The following is a 23009-nucleotide window of genomic DNA, read 5'->3' as shown; positions in this document are numbered from 1 at the left end:
CTTTTTAAAGACTGAAATACCTATCACTTCTTCTGATCCTTAAACCATTCTCGCTTTAAACCTTTCTCTTCAATTTTAAATTTTGTTGCAGTGATTCCTACAAACGAACAAACAAAAAAGCAAGCAAAATTCCTTGATTCCATATTCTTCTTGGATAGTTACTTCCAGCTTTCCACTCCTCACAATCATACATCTCTGAGAGTTAATGGCTTTCACAGCTATCCCAAGCTCAGTTCTACTCTGCAACCTGTTCCAATTTGAGTTGCTCAGCCTCAGAGAAATTGTTTTGCTAAGGTCACCAGTGACCATCATGTTGCCTTTGGGTGTTTCAGTCCTCATCTTTAAAAAATTTTTTTTAATGTTTATTCATTTTTGAGAGAGAGAGAGAGAGAGCACGTAAGGGTGCACGTGGGGCGATGGGGACGGGCAGAGAGAGAGACACACACACACACACACACGCAGACTTCGAAACAGGCTCCAGGCTCTGAGCTGTCAGCACAGAACCCGATGCCAGGCTCGAACCCACGAACCATGAGATCATGACCTCAGCCGAAGTCAGATGCTTAACTGATTGAGCCACCCAGGTGCCCCTCCTTATCTTATTTAATTGCCCAGAAACTTATGAAAAGTGCCTTCTACTCTATCCTTGAAGGATTCTTTTCTTCCTCTTTTGTTGTCTCTCTGGCACCATATTCTATTTGGGGGGGGGGGGGTCTTTGTCTACATTTTAAAATAATGTTTACTTACCCATTCATTAATTCATTTATTTTTGAGAGAGCCAGTGAGCACGTGTGCACATAGAGTGAGGGGGGAGAATTAGAGAGAGAGAGAGAGAGAGACAGAGAGAGAGAGAGAGAATCCCTAAAAGGCTCCATGCTCAGCACGGAGGCTGACATTGGACTTGATCTCATGACCGCCCTTGAGATCCTGACCTGAACTGATGTCAAAAGTTGGCCACTTAACCAACTAGCGGAGGCACCTAGGCACCCCTCTACTTCTAATCTCTAAATACAGGAACTCTTTGGAACTTTGTCCTGGGCCCTCTTTCTCACACCATATTCTTTCCTCAGATGTGCTTGATACTTCCTTATTTGCCCCTTGAGATTTCCCCTTTCCCCTTTCCCCTTTATCCCCTTCCATATTGAGCTGTGCTTCCTGAGGTTATTTCATACAGGTGGCATCAATTGTTGCCTTTGCCCTCTGACTTATGTTTGGGTTTGGTCATTGTGAGGCACTAGAGGAGATGGGAGAGTTGGAAGAGTACAAGGTTAGGGATGTCATTTCCCTCCACCTCCTGCCCAGCTAAGTCCTTTGAAAATAGGTGAATCCTGCTATCCAAGAACATGGCTCCTGTCAGATGACCCTGTATATATATAGCTACTCTGAGGTTTCTTACCTACAACATCCTTGTTCCGTTTAGGCTTAGGGTCAATAAGTTCCCAAGTTTTGCTAGATCAATATACTTCACCAGCCTCTATTAGCTCCCTAACCTTCGTCCATGTTCACTCAAAATCCTTTTATTAAATTCCTACTTACCCATTTTAAGTGTACCATCTGTTTCCTACTAGGGATCCTGACACATGGGATCCTTCACCAGGAAACAAACACCAAAATGGAGTTAGGGATACAAAGGCTTACCAGGAAATTATTCCTGTGAAAGATAAAGGGAGGAAAAGCAGGATTGGGCAGAGACAGCCTTCAAACAATGATGCAGATTTGATATCCAAGAAAAGAAAGGAGGTGGGGGTGCTGATTTGGTTATGAATAGCTTCAGATCACAATGCAGATCTAACAAAATCTCAACCGGTCCAATGGGTTGTTGTGGAGCAAATACGGATCATTACAGGAGCCCTCCATTGTACAAAAACCACATGGTCCTAGTACATCCATCATCTTTAGTCTTTGACCCCTGCCTGAGAAGAGTGTGACCTTGGTTCAAAAGCTGACTGTATTCTGAAAGCAATAAGAGCTAGAGGCTGTCAGCTACTACAGTCTTGCAGCTGAATGCACATTCTTTCTTAAAGGCAGAGCTTAGAGGCAAAGCTTTATGGCTGCTACATCAGGCAAATGTACACATGCTCGTAGCTTCAACAGTATTATCAATATCAGACAACTCACAAAATATGACCTCTATTTCTCTTTTATTAGCCCTAGGTGTATCTTACTATCTACTAGTCCTGTCAATTGAGATCTCCCTTCTCAAATTTCATACATTCCCAAACAGAATACTGATTCATCTCTTCTCATACCTGATACTCTTCCAGTAAATAGTAATTCTTTAAACTCCACCTTTCTCTATACTGTGCTCAAGCTCAAACTCTAGGAGTCATTCTTGGTTCCCTCATCCTACACACAATATATCCCATTCATTATAAAATCCTACTTCTAAAATATATCTTGAGTTTGGCCTTTTCCTTCATTTTTACTGCCATTTCCGTAGTGGAAGCCAACACCAGCTCTATCCAGTACTGGAGCAGACCTTCCACTTCGATGCTTGTCACCTTTCCATCCACTGTTTATAATGGACTTCTTAAAATATAAGTGGATCATGTTTATCTCCTGCTCAGAATATGTCAGTGGTTTCACACTTCAGTTATGATAAATCTTCAGTGTATCTTCTAAGAATCTACAAGATGTAGTTCTTATCTATTTCTCCAGTTATACCTGTCTTCTTTAGAGATCTGTTATTTTTTTTCTTCCCACTCTGAGGCTTCTGCTCATGTTTTTCTTCTCACCCAAGTTTTTAATTATTACTCAACTTTTATCATGCAGTATAAATAAAACTTCCTCTCTGAGTTGCTCTTTGAATCTCTTAATGAGGATACTGTGGTGCTCTCTCACAGAACTACATTGCCTTTTTTTTTCCATATAAGTTATTACAATTCAGAATGATTTATTTGTGTAGTTGGTTTGTAGTAATGTAGATCTTCTGCCAAAACAAAATCCAAGAACTCAGATACCATATATGTTTTGCTTTTAATATATCTCCAGCATCTGGCATAGTGTCTATCATGTTGTTCCTTTCATTAATAAATGAACAAGTACTTATAAATTACATGATAGCATTAATGTTCCATTTAGTTTCATCCTACTTTTCTTAAACACTTTTTTTTAAGAGGGAGAGAGAGAAAGACAGTGTGATCAGGGGATGGGGGCAGAGAGAGAGGGGGAAGAGGGAGAGAGATAATCTCTCAACAGTGAATGTTGATCTCTCAACAGTGAGGTCATGACCTGAGCCAAAATCCAGAGTCAGATGCTTAACCAATTGAGCCACCCAGGTGCCTCATCATCTTCTCTTTCATAAATTCTTCGGTTGATATTTTGACTCTTATATTTTTGCTATGATTTCTCCATCACTTATCTAATAATTTGGGGTTTATGAACGTTCAGACCCAGTCAATATTTTCAGTCATCATAATACCTTAAATTTGTATACATGTAATTTTCACTATGCCTTAATGTGTATTAACTTTATTCAATCATAGGAGTCATGACTTGTTGACTTTGAATAATTATCAAGAAACATACTCTGTGACTAATAAATAATGAATACAGTCCATCAAATTCATGCATCTAGATATTGCCTATAACTTCTTCATAGGAGATTGGTTTCCTTCCCTCATTGTAGAGAATATGTGTTAGCCCAAAGTAGGCCAAAGAGCCTTCTCCAATTCCTCCAACATAATTATTTCCTGCTAACGACTAAGTAAAATGGCCCATCCATTGAGTAGATGAGAATGCCAGCATTAGACTGCTTTCCAACAGCCAGCAAAGTGGATCCTCCCTGGCTTTCATTTTATGTACCTGAAGAAACCCCTTGCTTGGGAGCAGGAAATCTGTGAATGTACCATAGGGAATCTCAACTGAATATTGTCATTCTCTTTCTACACATTTATAAAGAGGCAGAGACTGTAAGAAAGTGTTGCGATCATGGGAATGCCTCTCCTGAGGCATGAATAGCTGTATGTCCTGGTTTAATATTATACATGCAACTTTTCTCTTTATAGAGAGCTGTGATACGTTAGTTCAACTAGTTTAAAATATTTGATTAGGAAAACTTTTCCATTTGCATCCCACCCTTATTTTTTCTTACTTTACCACATGTCACATCTCATTGTGAGAGTTAGCACTACCAGGATTGTAAGAAGACAAAGGCTTTACACTAGGAGAAGGATTAAGAGGAGGTTTTATTCAAGGTGTATTAGTTTTGGAAGAAACCAAATCCAAGAACCAAAGAGAATTTACTTGGAGTCCTTCAGGGCTGCCATTACTCTTTAACATCTTCTTAATAAAATGCAAATTGTATTAGATCAGTCCAGAGAAACTGTTTTTGATACAGAAAGTTGGGACTCTACCATCTGGCTGGCTCAGTTGGTTAAGAGTCCAACTCTTGATTTCCTCTCGGGTCATGATCTCACCATCATGGAGTCAAAGCCTTCATCAGGCTCTGTGCTGGGTATGGAGCCTGCTTCTGATTCTCTCTCTCTCTCTCTCTCTCTCTCTCTTTCTCTCTCTCTTCTCTCTCCCCACTCACAAGCACTCTCTCTGTCTTAAAAAAAAAAAAAAAAAAGACTAGGACTTGTGTTGATAAGATCATGCTAAATTAAAGAAAGCTATGTAATTTTTTTGTTAGATATAGAAAAATAATTTAAAGATAGTCCTGACGCTCATGTGTGTTATCATAAATTTGTAAACATTCCTTGGGAATAATGCTCATTTATATGGACTTAGTTATATTTGACAACAAAAACAATAATAAAGTACTCAAAAACTGTGTAAAATAAAATTTTTTAAAGTTCATTTATTTTATTTTTGAGAGAGAGAGTGAGAGAGAGGACACGTGTAAGCACGAGCATGGGAGGGACAGAGAGGGAGAGACAGAATCCCAAGCAAGCTCCACACACAGTGCAGAGCAGAGCCCATTGCAGGGTTCAGTCCCACAACCATGAGATCATGACTTAAGCTGTAACCGAGAGTTAGCTGCTTAATCCACTGAGCCACCCAGATGCCCCAGTCTTTTTCTTGTAAATGTAAAATTTTTGTACCTCTAACTACAACTTCTTTGCTTTATGTCTCTTGAGTTGAAGGAAACTGATGGCCCCTAGTAAGAGTGAAATCTGTAGTGACTTATATTCCTAACCCCTTTATGCCCCATTTTCTCTTTCTCAACTTGAGGAGCTCTTTCTACCTCTACTACCCAGGTCTTTCTTTATGAAAAAAGCATGTAAGTGAGTTCATACCATAATTATTTACTAATCAGCTACTACATACCAAGCATTCTTTTAAGTACTAGGAAAGTAGCAAACAGACAAAAATCACTGTCCTCATGGGACTTAGGTCTTAAAGCACAGGAGAGAATATGGTAACATAGAATCTAATACATGTGTTGGGGAGAAAGAATGTCATTTCCCCTTCAGTATTCTAACAGACTAAGAATCAAATTGACATGAGACAGATTAAGAGGAGAAAATCAAATTTAATAACATATGTATGGGGAACCTATACAGATACTGAAACTTCAAAGACAGGCAAAATGAGGCGTATATGTATCCTGAACTAAGGAGAAGGGGGGTAGTGCTCTGGGACGTCAGTGGAAAGGGATGTAATTCACAGGGTGATGAGAATAAGCAGAAGTTTGGTAATTAGATGTTTGCCCAGCCATAAAGATGGGTCACTCTGATCAAATTTATCTCTGCTAATAACTCTTATTCTGGAAAAGAGCACCCGGTGAGATTCTTCTATGTAGTTACTGGAGGGGCAAAATTGCCTTTCAGTCTATAGGGTCTCTATTGCTTTCAGTCAGAATAATTTCCATTCCAAAGTGGCCCATTTTGGGGTGGCCTGCCCTTGGCCCCTATACATACACCTGGATGAAAATCAAGGGAAAATGCAATAAGTATTTTTCCTTGTATTGTCCTTTTTGTGGAATCCTATGAGGGCTCAAAACCACTCATGTTGCCCCTAATTTGTAGCATGAGGAGCAAAGAATTACATAATATAAATAAATTAAACATTTGATAAGATATTATATTCAAAGCAAATAAAAGCATGATGGAGGGATGGTGTGTATGAAATGTGCAATTTTAAGTTGAATGACCAGGTAACATTTTACTGTGAAGACAGGATTCATGTAGAGATGTGAAGGATATCAGTTATCCAGTCATTTTAAATTTGAGTTTTTTAATATGTAAATAATTGAGGAATTTTAATGAATCTCCCAGCAAGTAACAAGGTAGAAAGCTATAATTAATTAACCAATTAATTACTATTCTCATATATTAATTAACTTTTTATTGCTAATTTATCAGACAGGCCTCTGGAATCACCTTAGTCTGTGACTGTCCATGAACTCAACAAACAGGCAACATTAAAGAAAGGTGAAGCTCAGGGGGCCAGTTAAGAAGCTATTGCCATAATACAGTGAGAGCAAGACACAAAATGAAGGCATTGGCATTTTTCTATAATGACATTTTCCCACAGGGATCAGGTTTCTGGTATTTTGGGATCTTCTACTGTTTATTACTGCCTTCAGAATAATTCCCCAAACTTTATTTAGCATTGAGATCCCTTCAAAAATTGGCCTCTTGCTGGTTCCAGTAAAACTTTATTCACAAAAAATAGGGGGATGGCCAAATCTTTCTGCAGTTAGCTGTTTGGCTTCCTGGCCTACTTTATAGGATTCTACTATTCTTTGCACATGCCTTCCATTTTATCTCAGAAGTACAAAAAAAAAAAAAAAAAACCTGCTGGATTTGCAGCCAATATGTTACCATTCCTGGTAGGAAGTTGGAGGAAGAGAAAAAAAGGTTAAAAGGTAATTTGCCAGCTGTTTTTCCCAGTAGAACCTTTCTATACACCTTATCCAACTTTATTTACATCTCACTGGTCATTTAATTATGCAAATAACCTGACGAATATAGTTTTTTAGATGGATATATTTTCATTCATTAAGATTAGAGTTCTGTTACCAAGGAAGCAAGGGAGAGGAGTAAATATTGTTTAAGTTTCTAGCAGTGTCTCTCATATTTAACCAGATTCTTATCATCCAGGGTCAGTTTCTTTGTTTGTTGAAGTCAGAGAACATTGGTTCCTCACAAAGTTATTTTGTGAAGACTGAATAATCTGACACACAAATACTGTGAGGAGAGTACCATGCATACTGTAAGCTCTCAGTAAAGCTGACACATTGTTGTAATTAACATTATTTTCATTTTGGGGGTATATTTTGATCTTTGTTGCATTTCTAGTGCCTAGAATGCTTTCTGGCACACAGAGGGGGTAAATAAACTTTCTTTAAAATGAATAAATGATCTTCCATTATCATCAGTTAAGATTTGCGGGTTGTAGGCAATAGAAACTGATTCTGATCTACTTAATGCTTAATTGAAAGAATGTTACTTGCTTCTTGAAATGACAAGATATCTGGACAGTCTAGTTCAAGCATGGACATGCAGCCAGTTATTGCTGTATCATTTAGGTACAACTATTTTCATCCTGTCCTTGAATAACTCCATTCAACATTTGAAGCCCCATGAGATGGTCTCATGTGCCAAATATGACTGAATCATCTGTCTCCCTCTAGATAGGAAAGAATAGGACACCTTGTTTTATAGTCCCCAAACTGCACGTAACTGGGAGAAGAAAGAATTAAGATGAAATCAGTGAGAAGGATGAAATCACAAAGAAGACACAAATAAATGTCCATCACATGTTCCTGTTCTTTTAGTTTGCATTATTTCCACAAAGTCATGGTTGTGATTTAAGAGCATTCCCTGGCAGGAAAAAGAGAGCTAGCAATTTGGCCTTTGTTAACACATCAGTATCTTCATTATTGCCAGTTAAATAGCAAACCATCATCCTGTAAAACTGAGTGCAGGAACTCTGAACAGATGAGACAGACAAGAATCTTTTTTAAGGCAAAGATGAAAGGATGTGACAGTGAGGTCCTGGGGTTGATAGGGAAACAAACAAACAAACAACAAAAACAGATGCTAAGAGAGGTTACACACTAATGCCAAATATAGATACTATGGCCTGAGATAATGACATCTGTATAAATAAGCTTTCCAAGCATACAGTTCCATAAACTTAAGTCATTGTTGCTAAATATTTCATTTTCTATAATGATCACAACGCCAGTCTGACTTTGAGCAGTTGATTACTGTCTTTGATAAAAAGTTGAAACCAGATGGTTTGTCATTTTGTTTGCCTTATAGATAAGGCAGTGAATGTAGGACCATGACAACCTAGGGATTTATTTTTAAGCATGATTCATAATAGTTATTCTACTATCATTACACAAGTCTGTCAGACATTTGGAATTGTCTTAATTTGGTAACTTTTATGGGTTTTACAAATTGTAAAATTAAAATATTCTGTTTATTTTATTTCTGGGAAAAATCTCTATATGACTCCCAAAATTGATTTGCCTGATTTCAAATATATGTGGTACAGTTGAGTGTCATTCCAAATCATTGTTAAAAATCTGTTATACCGGCTAATTGTATGTGTAGGGTTTAATTAGCCTCCTTTAATGATTTGCGTCTGGATTTTTATATAATAATTGCTTAAATATTAAAGGATTGATAAGTTCATAAAAATGACACCCTTGTTTGCTCTTAAAATGTGGAATTTATAAACGTGAACAACCAAAAAAATCTACTTTTATGAAACAGACTTCATAAAAGTTTCTTCATTTTATATTTTAATCATATTTATTCCTGTGATCTGGCATTAGGAAATATACATAAAAATGCAAATAAAGAATGCATAGACAATTACCAATTGAGTATTACACAAAATAGAATAACTTTGGAACACATTATTTAGAAATTAAAAATTCTTAACATTCTATAACTTGTCAATTTTTTCTTTGTGCAATAATGCTGATCTTTTCATTTTTATGTTTCTTTTTCTGCAGTGCTTTAATATATTATTGAAACTACAAACTCACATCCACATCGATTTCATGTTGACAGATTGCATATTTTGAAAGCTTGAGATATTTTGTAATGAAACATGCCATGTGGAAACTCTGAAGTATAGAATTCTGCCAAACACCTGAATAAAGAATTCCTCACCTGGTATGTAAGAGACATCACTACCACCATGACCAACCAGGAGAAGTGGGCCCACCTCAGCCCCTCAGAATTTTCCCAACTTCAGAAATATGCTGAGTGTAAGTATTCCTGTTGGTAGTATGATTTTATTTGGCATTCGTGTTAAATCAGATACTAATTATTTAGAGGTTTACAGATCCTGGTTAACGTTGGGATAGATGTAGGTATGTCTTTTGTGTTTGCAAGTAGGTCCACTTGGGACTACCTTTGGGTATGAGAATAAGGAAAAGGTAAACTTAAATATCATTTAAAAAAGAACTAGGATATTAGATGCAAAATGAAGCCTGGAAACCTTCCATCTGTACCAGAAGTAAAGCAAAAGGTAAGAGTTTGGGTTAATGGAAACTGGTGATTTGGCAACTGAGTAGAAGAACAAACAGAAGTAAAGGAGAAAAAAGGAGGGCTTTGTTGTTGTTTCCTTGTTGCTTCTTCTGTTAGTGTAACATTAGTAAAAGGACTGGGAGCAGGGAGTCACAGATCATTGTGGAGTTGGAATTAGAGGTTGTTAGAGAGACGGTATCAGGACCTTTAGCCAACTTTTCAAGTGTGTGTGATTATACAAAAGATAGACCATGGCAATCCAATTTATAGTAGGTTATTTCTAAATATGAAGTTTCTTTTCACATAAACAGTAAGATTTTATTTATAAGCAGTTTTATTTTTACCACACATTTTCAGGACCATGTTTCATGAAATGAGTTTCAACTATAAATATGAATAGCAGCTGGGTCAAGGTATTGAAGAGAGAAAAGGAAGTAACTAATAAGAGGCACCGCAAGTTGGGAAGATGATGAGTAAAGAAAAAAATAGCACATAGAGAGTGGAATAAGATTGGCAAGAATGGTGGGAATACTATGGCGATTGGAGGAAGAGAACGCAAAAAGCTTTAGAAAGAGAAAAACAATCACTAGACCCAAGAATGGAAGAGGAAGCTGGGGCTGCTTATGCAGAGAGCAGGTGTGGCATACAGGAGATACAATAAGACTTGGGAGGAGAGGCAGGGAAAAGAATTACACACAGAAGGGGAATTTGAAATAATAAGAAGTAGATAGGATAAATGAATACTAATATATTTATGGGGTACATATAAGTCAGGAACATTAATAAACAGTGCACGTTATCTGAAAAGGACAATTTCACAAATTTTCTAGAGCCTTCCTCACTTGAGGGCTGAAGTGTTCAGGGTGAGGTTGGGAGGATGTTGTTGGGTATTTTCAGTGAAGATGCAAAGCCATAAGAAAGCGTGCATTTTCTTAGTCAATAATAAAAATACAACAACTATCACTGGTCGGGGGCAGAAATTTCTGACATCGAAGTGTTCCTGATATTCGAAAACTGTTTTGAGCAGCTGAAAGCACAGATCATCCTCTTATCCCATTAAGGACATGAAGTCTAGAATGACTGCGTTCTGCATGCTCTTTGCTGTTGTGTTATATCTGATAATTAAGTAAATAGTTCTGAGCACTTTCTTTTGTTAGAGTATTCTGCTTGGTACTGAAGGAAATACAGATATGAACAGATGTGGACCCTCCCTTGAAGGATGTTTAATGAAGGCTAGAAACTAATGGATAAATGACTCTGTATCTAGGCAGAATATTTTAAGTGCCACAAAGTTGGGGGTTCTGTAGGACATTAGTATACATTTGGAGGTGGGAAAAGGGAAGTCTTCATGGAAGAAGTAGGATTTAAAATGAATCTTAAAAAATAGGTTTAAGGTAAATGGAGAAGAAAATAATATAGGTAAAAAGGAAAATTCAGCATATATTTGAGGCAGGAAGAGGAATCATATTTAGCCATACCACAAATTAAGACTGTAAGTGCTGTTAAAGATGTAAAAATGAGATGGAATTAAAATATATCATGCTAAACTTGAGTTAGACAGTGAGGAGTAACTGTAGGGTTTTAAGGGTAGAAAAACATGAAGAAAGAGTTTAATTTGGTAAAGATGAGGATGATATATGGTATGGAAAGAGGCTCGAATCTTGCCAGTGGGCTGTTAGAATAAGCTAAAAAACATGGATGACGAAAGACAACCAGAAAAGCATAGATTCAGATACTGTAGCATTAAAACTAACAGAGAGCTTGAGAAATAATGAAATTGAGAGAGAGAAAGAGAAATCCAGTTTAGTTCAAAAGATTTGAGTTGAGAGATAGGGGAATTTGGTGACATAATCACCCAGGTGAAGGAAACATTGAGTTTGGTTTAGCTTATATTGAATTTACATGGATCAGTAAAATATTTTAATGTTTCTGAAAGTACTGGCATAAAATAGGCAAATTATTGCCATAATAGCTAAATTATCACATATAATAACTTAATTCAGATATTAGAATTCCAACAGAATTTATTGTTAAAGTATTAAATATGTTATAAACTGTTACTTTCATTTTATTGACTAAGGAATATGGTGTAATAAAATGGTAATAAAAACTGTCATAAATGTAGAAGTTGTAACATATTGAGACAAAGATTAATGAGCATTCAATAAATTGGTAGTAAGAAGTGACACAGTGAGTATAAGAACATTTTAAAATTGATTTTATGGGGTCAAAAATTAACTGATTAACTGTAACAAATTAAATGATTAACTGAAAATAAAAAAATAGTGCAAATTCCATGATCTACGCTCTTTTTTAAATAAGCAAGACAATATGACTTAATCATCCATGAAGTTTCTTGTGTAATTAGGAAGCAAAGAATAACATGATTAGAATGTATCCTTGTGTAATAAATTGCCATTGTTAAATATAGCTGGAAACAAACATTATTCTGAAGATTATAAAAGTAGTATATTTTCCATGCTATTCAGTACATGTGATCGGTTTGTCATCAGCATTTAAGGATCCGGTTTTTCTTTAAAAAATGTTTTTTAATGTTTGTTTATTTTTGAGAGAGAGAGAGACAGAGACAGAGACGAATGGGGAGCAGGGTAGGGACAGAGAGACAGGGAGACACAAAATCTGAGGTAGGCTCTGGACTCTGAGCTGTCAGCACAGAGCCCGACACAGGACTTGAACTTACGAGCCTTGAGATCATGACCTGAGCCAAAGTCAGACGTTAACCGACGGAGCCCCCCAGGTGCCCCAAGGATCAGATTTTTCATGTTGCAGTGCAATGTGGACAAAGTGACATTCCTCCATAGTCGATTAGAAAATGGTATATTGGATTCACTTTCTTGACTTTGTTTTGTAGCTTTCAATAGGAAGCTGTTTATATGTATTAAATTAAAAAAAAAAAAGAGTTATTGATTTAAGTTTAAATTTGCAGCATGTTAAGATTATATGTGCTCTTATATGTGCTATATGTGCTATCAAATGAATGTTTCATATGCTTTTGGGGATGGGGTGGGGCTGTAGACCTCTTATCAAGATGAGAGAATTTGGTAAAACCAAATCACTCAATGAGAGGCCTAGATAGCACCATAAAGATCATTTCCTCAATTGATCTGATTTTGGGTTCCCTCCACAACTGCCACAATACACCCCATGTCTTGTTCTGTTTGGGCTGCTATAGCCAAGTACCACAGAGTGGGTGACTTATAAATACTGGAAACTTAACTTCTCACAGTTCTGTATGTTGGAAGTCTAAAGCCAGGGCTCCAGCATGGTCAGGTTCTGTAAGGGCTCCCTCCTGGGGTACAAACTACTACTTGTACCCTCACAGGTTGGAAAGAGTAAGAGAGGAGCAGTAAGCTTCCTAGGGACTCTTAATAAGGGCACTAATCCAACTGGGGCCACGCTGATGACTTCAGCTAGTTCTCATTACCTACCAAAGACCTTTCCTATTGGAGAGTAGTATAGCAACATGTGCATTTGGTGGGGACCCATTTAGTCCATTACACCCTGTAACAAGAAATCTTCTCTCAACTTCAAGGTTTCTCTTGTAATTAATCAAGGAAAATAGAGTGATATTGGCACAACATTCCTAGTTAGGCTGCTAGCACACCAGACAGCTTGTATTCAAATCCTGATCCTCCATATTTTAGATTTCCCATTTTGGGAAAATTACTCAACGTCACTGTGTCCCATTCTTTGCACCTATAAAATGCAGAAAACAATAAATCTGTCAAGGGTTGTAAGGATTAAATTGAATGAATTAATAATATATGTCAAATAATGATAGCAGTGTCTGGCAGGTGGTAAGTGATGTAACTTTACAATTATTATTTTAATAGGAAGGGAGTAGTGTATTATGTTGGCTGTTTTGAATATAGATGATCAGTAGAAAAGTGCCATATTTTAGAACACAGTCAGTGTCTTTTTTTTTCCTGCTGTAAGACTAGATTCTTCCCACAAGGTGGAAACTTCTGGTGTTATTGGCAGCCTCATTTCTGTGTTGTCCCCACAAATGCTGAAGGCAGCTAACGTGAAGCCTGCTGTGGCTGCCTACAGCCTGCTGAGACCATGCTCCTGTTTAGGGTTTCAGGCTGAGTCACTCCATGGGAAACATTTCCATTGATATGTGGGAGAGGAGTATAATTTTCTTTCCCACTCTTTATATAAAGTCATCCAAACAGTTGTTACAAGACAGAGAGCTCTCACTCCTGCCGTGTAGAGAATTGAGCTTATCACATTATTAGTTTGCCAGAGCTTCCTGCTGTGGTTTCATGGCAGAGCAAAGGGTTAAGATACTCCAGATCTTTTTATGGAGGACAATATTTTCTATGTAAAAGCTACACGATATTTCCAAGTGATTCATTATCTGCCCACATATTGTCACTTAGGATTAGCTTTTTATTTGCTATATATAAAGCATGTTATATAGCATGCAAATTATTTTTGAAAAATACTGTGTTATTATGGTGGGAACACTTCCAAATTTTCATAAATTTTATACTGTTTATAGCAGCTGGCATTGTTGAGAGTTACAAAATTATGATGAACTTGTTCTTTTCAACAAGGACCAATATGCCTAATGTTTAGACCTAATGTACAATTTCTTCCATGGAGAGAGGCAGGTGGCATGGCTTAGAGGAAGGAGCAAAGGATTTGCAGGTAGACTAATACTTGACAGTGTTGAGCCCCAGCCCCATTTTGTAGTTATTAGTGGTATGACCTTTAGAATATTACATAGACTACTTGTGCCTCAGCTTTTTCACCCAGGAAAGTAGAGTCCACCTCAAAGCATTGTTGTAGGATTTATTGAGACAGTAAGCATCATCATGATAAATAATACATTTTATTGTCTTACTCTACACAATGTGCAAGTGTAGAACACTTATTGTCTTATTCTACACAATGTGCAAGTGTGTTAACTCGTTTAACACAATACACCTTAGAGGGAGGCAGATGATCTCTTTCAGGCAGATTACCTAGCACACAGCCATGGCGTAATAAGTGATGAAGATCAAAACAATAATAATTTATATATGTTTCTTATGAAGATCAATATGTTAATAAATGGGTTGTTAATCATGTTTCCAAAATAGGGAAAGCTGGAATCTGGGATTCAGGTCCTCATATTTCCATCAGCCACAGCCATCTCTCAAAGGTTTTTGCATACAGGACAAAACAAAGAGACAAAGCTGCTCACTAAGGCTTTGGCCTCAATATGTCTTCCTGGTCTCTTATCATAGTCAATTGGATTGGATCATGTGTGAACCTCAATGGAGCTCTACCTAAAGAGAGACAGATTTCAATATTCCTCCTACACTCCCTCCTCCTGTCCCTGGAACCTCCCTCACGCTTTCTTTATTAAAAAAAAAAATGGGGAGAGAAAGACAGATAAGAAGAAAATCATGAAGCAATTGTAATAAAAATATGGCAAAGTTCTTTTCCATTTTAAGTTGCCTTACCCTCCTGAGAAACTGCACCCACTAGCATGATGATCTAATGTGTCTTTGAAATATGTTTTGTGTTTGATCCATACAAGATGGGACAAAGATAATGGAGGGGAGCTGACCTGACCTCTTCCCCTGTGGTTATTTAATTTATTGTTAAGCAAATTTAGATCACATATTAGCCCTCTTTCTAATTTGTCATGATGCATTTAGCTTTTGCTTTTGACCTATGCCATGTGTTAGACTGGCTTTGTGTTGGGAGGCCAAACCACTTAATGATGATTACTCTTGGTAAAATACAAAAGAATGAAGGGCAAAGGGTCATTTAGCACAGTGACTGAGAGAATGCAATTTTATGTTGCCTAAAATGAGGTAGGTTCTAGTGCTGTCACAGACCCCTCTGTTTTCTCACCCATGTCCTAGGATTGCAATGATGATTCAATGTGAAAATGCACGTAAAATACACAGGACTCAATCTGTTATTGTTATGATGAGGATTATGATGGTGACGCCTGAGGTAGTTTAATACCAAAAGAGAACTTTTTAAAGTAATTTTTTTAGGCCTATTCACCTATACTACTTAAGTGAAATGTCTTGACTTTGCCCTGATACTTGATCTGAAACTGGAATCTGCAACTCTATTTTGGATAATACATGTCTCTCATTTCCGACCCTGTTTCTTCTGATTCACATTGATTAACTCAGCAGTTCCTGGCTGTGACCCAGATTTTATTTCTGGAATGTATGTTGGCTGCATAATCTCTTTTGCCTCATTTCTGTCTCTGTTTTCTATTTGTTGTACTGTTTCAGACTGAATTTCTCCTTGGTAGCTTCTCTTGGTCCATACATGTCTTTAATGTTTTAATACACGAAGCTTGCAATGATAAAAGAAAGTAATAACTATGAGTGTCTAAATTTCTATTATTTTAGTGTTGTAATGGCACATAATTTTCAGTGATTTTTTTTTTTAGATATCTATTTTTTCAAACTTTTCAAACTTTACAAAAAAAAAAGTTTTATTAAGACTCACAGTCAAACAACCTTTAATATTGAAGTTAGGACTTTGAAGTATTGGCCATGGTGGGCCAAATTATGTCATAAAATCTTAGTGGCTTAAAGAAATAGGCACTGGTTTCTTGCTCATATTTTGTTTCCAAATCTGAGTCAGCAAATGGTTAATTTCACTTTGTCCCCACTCAAGTCCCAGTGACTTGGAATAGTCGTCAGCTTCAGAATTTGGCAGGTGCTGTGGTAGAGACAGAGAGCTTGAGAATTGGGTGCTGGCTCCTAAAGCTTCTCCCTGGCAATGATATTCTTAGATTTGTTTTGCCTAAGCAATCCGCATGACTACATCTAATTCTAAGTGAGTAGAGAAATGCATTATTTCTGTCTGCCCAGTGTCAGGGGAGCACCAAAATATTTGGTGAAAACTACTAACTGGCGAGTACACACAAGTAAAATATAATCAACCATTTACTTTGGAAACTTAGGCTTTATGCTTCTGTTTCTCAATGCTTTACGCTCTCATTTCTTTGCCTATAAAATGAGGATGATACCCCCTATCAAAAAATAACAACTGTTATTTTATCACTAATATTAATATGATAAATTTATAACAAAAGTTATCACTAAGAATCATACATATTGAATACATACTTCATCTTTAACTCGGTTATAGATTAAAAGTTGTCACTTGACAAAAGTTTCCTTTGTCATCACCATCCCCATTATAGCAAAAGTGCTATACACACACAAAAATGTGAGTACACAGACTAGAGGAACTTGCTTTTGCTCAGTGATCATTATTCACACAACAATGGTTAGTACCTTTTATTCTTAGGCATTATGTTTGGCTTTGGGTAATACAGAAGTGAATATTGTGGTGCTTTCAGTCAAAGGGTTTAGTCTATTCAGAGACTAATAATAAGGCAGATGATGATAAAGCAATGAAACACATTCTCTGAATGTTACATATATCAGAATGTTTTTTATTGAGATATAGCTACTTATAAGATTGTGTTTTTTTTAATGTATGTTTATTTTTGAGAGAGAAAGAACAGGGGAGGGGCAGAGAGAGAGGGAGACAGTGCAGGGCTTGAACTCACGAACCGTGAGATCATGACCTGAGCCAAAATCGAAGAGTCTGATGCTTAACTGACTGAGACACCCGGGTGCTCCTAAGATTATTTTAATTTTAGGTGTACAGCATAAGGATTTAATATGTATTGTAAAATGATCACGATGATGAGTTTAATTAGCATCTATCACCATACACAGTTACATTTTTTTCCTTATGGTGAGAACCTTTAAGATCTAGTCTCTTGGCAACTTTCAAATACACAATACAGTTTTATTAACTATAGTCACCATGTTGCACATTATATTCCAAGGACTTTTTTATCTTATAATTGGAAGTTTGTACCTTTTGACCTCCTTCAGTTATTTCACCAAACTCACATAATCACCCTCCATCTTGGGCAACCATCATTCTGTTTTCATATATTGGTAAGTTTATAGAGTTTTTTATATTCCACATATAAGTGAGATCATACTGCATTTGTCTTCTGTGTCTGACATATTTCACTTAGCATAATACCTCAGAGTCCATGAATGTTGTCACAAATGACAGGATATCCTTTTTCATGGCTGAATACTATTCCATTATATACTTTTGGCACATTTTCTTTATCCATTAATATGTCTATGGATACTTAGGTTGTTTCCATGGCTTGACTATTATAAATAATGCTTCAACAAACATGGGGTGCAAATATCTACTTGAGTTAGGGTTTTCTTTTCCTTTGGATATATTCTCAGAACTGGGATTGCTAGATCATATGGTAGTTCTATGTTTAATTTTTTGAGAAACTCCATGCTCTTTTTCATAATAGTTGTACCAGTTTACATTGCCACCAACAGTGTACAAAGTTTCCATTTTTTCACATCTTTTCCAACACTTAAGTTTTGTCTTTTTGATAATAGCCATTTTCATAGGTGTGAGGTAATATCTCATTCCAGTTTTGATTTGCATTTCTCTGATGATTAGTGATGTTGAACACCTTTTTATGTATGTATTGGTACATGATCTGCAAATATGCCTCTTTCTCACATACAATGGGAATTTTAGTCTGATACCTCTCCTTTGTACTCTGGGGTTAAGTCATTAAGAATGAATTCAATTTGCTATGGACCTGTGGAACCTGCAGACATAAGTCCTACTGGCCCCCAGAGCCAGACAGTCAAGGGATGCATCCTCTAGGCAGCAGCTACAGAAGCCTGGTACCAGTTGTGTGTACAAGTTCCTTTCTAATAGATACAAACAACTTGGAGTGAGGCAGAGGGAGAGTGCTAGCTTCCCTACCTCTGGGGAGTATTGCATTTGGCCCCTTAGATGTGTGTTAAGTTAGAAGGTTGTCTCTTGGGCCACAGCTTTTCCTTTTCTTCCAGTTTTATTGAGAAATAATTGATATACATCACTGTATCAGTTAAAAGCATACAGTGTGATGGTTTGATTTATATATATTGTGAAATGATTACCATAATAGGTTTAGCTAGCATCCATCTTCTCCTACAGATAAAATGAAACAAAAGAAAGGAAAAAAGAGAAAAAATGTGCTTTTTGTGATGACAACTTTTAGGATTAACTCTTTTAACAGCATTCTTATGTATCATATAGCAGTCATCATGTTATACATTATATCCCTAGTATTTATGTATCATAAAAGGGGAAAATTGTATCTTTTGGTCACTTTCTTCCAGCTCCCCCTCCCATGATCCTTCACCTTTGCTAACTAGAAGTCTTATCTCTTTTTCTATGGTTTTTGCTTTTGTTTGTTTGTTTTAGATGCCACGTATAAATGGGATCATATGGTATTTGTCTTTATTTATTTCACTTAGCATAATGCCTTCATATCCATCCATATTGTCACAAATGGATTTACTCATTTTCAATGGTCGAATAACATCACCACACACACACACACACACACACACACACAACTTATTTATCCAATCATCCATCAGTGGACACTTAGGTTGTTTCCATGTCTTGGCTATTGTAAATAATGCTGCTGTAAACATGGGGGTGCACATATCTTTTTGAGTTAGGGTTTTCATTTCCTTTGGTTATATTCCTAGAAGTGGAATTGCTGGATTATATGGTAGTTCTGTTTTCCATTTTATGAGGATCCTCCATACTGTTTTCCATAGTGGCGTCACCATTTTATAAACCCACCAACAGTATACAAGGTTTCCTTTTTCTTCACATCCACACCAACACTTGTTAATCCTTGCCTTTTTGATGGTGGCTATTCTAACAGGGATGAGATGATATTTCATTGTGATTTTAATTTCCATTTTCTTAATGACTAGTGATGGTTAGCATTTTCTCATGTACTTATTGTAATTGATATTTTTTTGGAGAAATGCCAATTCATGTCCTTCACCCACTTTTAAGTTGGGTTATTTGTGCTTTGGTATTGAGTTGTTCTGAGTTCCTTACATATTTTGGATATTAACACCTTCTCAGATAAGTGGTTTGAAAATATTTTTCCTCATCCCATTAGTTGTTTTTTTTTTTCACTTTGTTGATGGTTTATTTTTCTATGCAGAGCTTGATTAGTTTGATGTAGTCCCACTTGTTTATTTTTTTTTTATTTTGTTGTTTGTGCTTTAGGACTCATATCTAAAAATCTTGACAAGACCCATGTCAGGTAGCTTTATTTTCCTATGTTTTCTTCTAGAAGTTGCATGCCTTCAGTTCTTACATGTAAGTCCTTTTGTATTAATTTTTGTGACTGCTGTTGATATGGGCCCAGTTTCATTTTTTTTTTTACATGTGAATATCCAATTATCCCAGCATTATTTATTGAAAATACTGTCTTTTCTACATTGAGTGGCCTTGGCTTCTTTGTCAAATATATTAGTTAACTATATACATATATATTGGGTTTACATTTGGACTCTTGATACTGTTCCATCTGCTTTTACATCATTACCATGTTGTTTTGATAGTATAACTTGATAGTATAGCTCAAAATCAGGAATTCTGATACCTCCTGTTTTGTCTCAGGTTTCTTTGGCTATTCAGCATCTTTATGGTTCCTAATAAATTTTGGGAGTGTTTTTCTACTTCTATAAAAAATGTCATTGGCGTTGCATTGAATCTAATATTGCTTTTGGTATTGTTGACAGTTTAACAATAATCTTCCAATCTATAAACACCAGATACATTTATACTTATGTGTGTCTCCTTTGATCTATTTTATCAATATCTTTTAGTTTTCAAAGTAGAGATTGTTTATCTCTTTAGTTAAATTCAATCTTAAGTATTCTGTTGTTTCAATGCTATTGTAAATGGTATCAATTTCCTTATTCTTTTTTTTGAAATTGTTTTAATGTTTATTCATTTTTGAGAGAGAGAGTGAACAGGGGAGGAGCAGAGAGAGAGACACACACAGAATCCGAAGCAGGCTCCAGGCTCTGAGCTGTCAGTGCGGAGCCCCACACGGGGGCTCGAACTCACAAGCCGGGAGATCATGACCTGTGTTGAAGTCAGATGCTTAACCAACTGAGCCACCCAGGCGCCCCATCAGTTTCCTTATTCTTTTTCAGAAAAATTATTGTTATTAAGCCATAGCTTTTAAGATAAGCACATCGGCTTTTCTCATGGAAAGACTGAATGCTTTAGTCTGTTGCCTCTGAGCTATACCTGGGGCTTAGCCTCAGTGAGTCCAGGTGAGTACGTTAAGAACTGTTTCTCAGTTCACTATAGCCTGTTTCCTGGACATAAGCCCTGTTGGTTTTCAAAGCTCAATGTTTTGGGATCCATTTCTCAGGTGGAGGTAGTTAGAGTTGGGGAACTAGATGTGGGAGTCAACCCCTTTGCTTCTCAGGATGAAGCTAACAGTAATAAGTTTCCTTCTGATTCTGTGGCACTCTGGTGGGGGTGGAGTTTATGGTGATAGTGTGTGTCAGTTCCTTCTACCTGTTTCAATGTGGATTTTCTCATTTGCCTGATGTGTAGAAGTCACTGAAGTTTATGGACTTCTTTCATATGGAATTGTTCTATATGTAACTGTACATTTCTTGTGTCCATGGGTGGAGGTGAATTCAGGAGCCTCTTGGCATTGCCATCTTGAATCAAAATCTATGCAAGACACTTGGAGAGCTTTTAATTCTTCACGTAGATAGGAGTTGAGGGGGGAATGGGATTTTAATTTTAATTGAAATTATTGGATAAGAATAAGAGAAGTAGGGAAAATCTAAGCAGTTATCAAAGCATGTGCTGACACATAATATACTGTGACACATTAGGGACAGTTGGAAGTGTGTGTCGATGTATGTACACATTTGTGTAGGAGTATGTATGATGTGTGCACATTTGCATGCATATAAGCACTGAAGATAGGCTGATCAGCAATAGTAATAAAATATGGGTACATGAATGCTATTAATAAAAGATTGTCTATCAACATATACTCATCGGGAGACATGGAAGATACTAGTAGGAGGGATAGTGAAATGAAAAGATTATAATTTTTGAAAGAAGTATGTGTAGAATCACTTTGATTAAGGGAGACTACAAAAAAATATTTTTCTAGTTCAAGTTGTTGAATACTCAGGGTTAAATGAAGTTAAAGGTATTGTTAACAGAGAGGTAATTATTTATTAGAGAGTATCTAGAGGTAGAATAAACCAGATGTAATCACCATTAAGATATGAGGGCTAAGGAAGGAGGATGGTATACTCCAGCTTGAGTCAATGTGCTTTACTTAACCCAGGAAAGGAATACAAACAAACAAATTAATGCATTAATGACAGGTATAGAGAGAACTGATTTGATTTTGGACATAGTGAACCATAGTTTTGTATCCATGTTGTGATTGAAAATATGAATTAGATTCTTGGGCATACAGATCTGGAGCTCCCAAGAAATAAATCAGAACTGGATTTATATATAGAATCAGTGTGCTTTTGCATTGTGGGTGATAATCAAATCATGAGAATAGATTAGATGACCCATTGGGAGAAAATTGAACAAGAAGATGGAGATGGAATACTAGAGATCATTGTGTTTATAAGACATTTAAGATAAGATATCCATGAAAGCAATTGGAAAATAGTACCTAGAAATGAAGGAGGAAATAAGTGAATGACTAGTATTCTACAATCTAAAGAAAAGTGTTTTTAGAAGGTGAGATGTAACTTAATAACCAAAATGTACCCAGAGTTTTCATCATTTAGTGTCGCTGGTGATTTTAATGAAAATTCTTTTTTGCTTAGAATAGTAGATGCAGTGAGATGAGTGGAAAAGAAAGGCAGAGAGAATACATACACACTATTTTTTTTATAGTATCTTAGCCATGAAAAGAAAGAGAAAAATAATTATAGCTGAAATGAATACAGTAAAAAGAAGAAATTTGTTTTACATAGGAGAAAAGACAAGTTCATAGGTGCAAAAAAGGCATCATATAAAAGGAATAACTTGTGGTGGAAGCTTCTTAGCCTATGGCCAAATCTTAATTTTTGTTTTGGTTTTATTCAATTTTCTCAAGTTCATTTCTGTTTATTTTTTTAACATATTAGTTTTAGCCTTTAGCAAGTTACATAATCTTTCTAAACTTTAATTTTCTCAGCTGTGTAATTAAGAAAATACTAAAGCCTATCTCACAAGATCGCTGTAAGACTCAAATAAAATAATGTGTGGAAATGCTTTGTAAACTGCAAACCACCATATGTAAGTTAATTACCACTTTCATTGTAGTTACCATTAGAATGTTCTGAGTTATCTTTATACTATTTCTTTTCTTTTTCTGCAAGACAGTCTCTGTTTCTCCCAAATACACATTTATAATTTCATTATTTATTGAATTTTATCAGTTGATTCTATGGGATTATGTGAAAAATACCCACCTGCTCATTGTGACTTAATTTTTCATTTTAACCTCTTAGATCACAGTTTGTCTTCAAATCCTTCAGTCTCTTGCAAAGACTTTCCCAGGCATCTTCAGGAGCAAGGAATATTTTCTCATACCAAAAACTGTATTTTGTGGGGAGGAAAATTGTCAATATTGTGGTAGGTCTGAGAATTTACCCCACTCACAATTTA

At 36.3% G+C, this 23009-nt stretch overlaps 1 protein-coding gene across 13 annotated transcripts in view; it reads left to right on the top strand.

Annotated features, from left to right (window-relative positions):
* The window catches only part of DGKB (diacylglycerol kinase beta), a 715307-nt gene that overhangs the window by 52106 nt on the left and 640192 nt on the right, over window positions 1-23009 (top strand). For all 13 annotated transcript variants that reach the window (XM_042919264.1, XM_042919230.1, XM_042919249.1 and 10 more), the window contains exon 2: window positions 8921-9178. In XM_042919264.1, coding sequence (XP_042775198.1) covers window positions 9109-9178 — 70 coding nt within the window. In that variant the 5' untranslated portion in view covers window positions 8921-9108. The remainder of the gene's footprint in view (window positions 1-8920; window positions 9179-23009) is intronic.

This window comes from Panthera leo, chromosome A2 (genome assembly GCF_018350215.1).
Source record: "Panthera leo isolate Ple1 chromosome A2, P.leo_Ple1_pat1.1, whole genome shotgun sequence".
In the NCBI taxonomy this organism is placed as follows: Eukaryota; Metazoa; Chordata; class Mammalia; order Carnivora; family Felidae; genus Panthera; species Panthera leo.
This window is presented reverse-complemented; position numbering and strand designations above follow the sequence as displayed.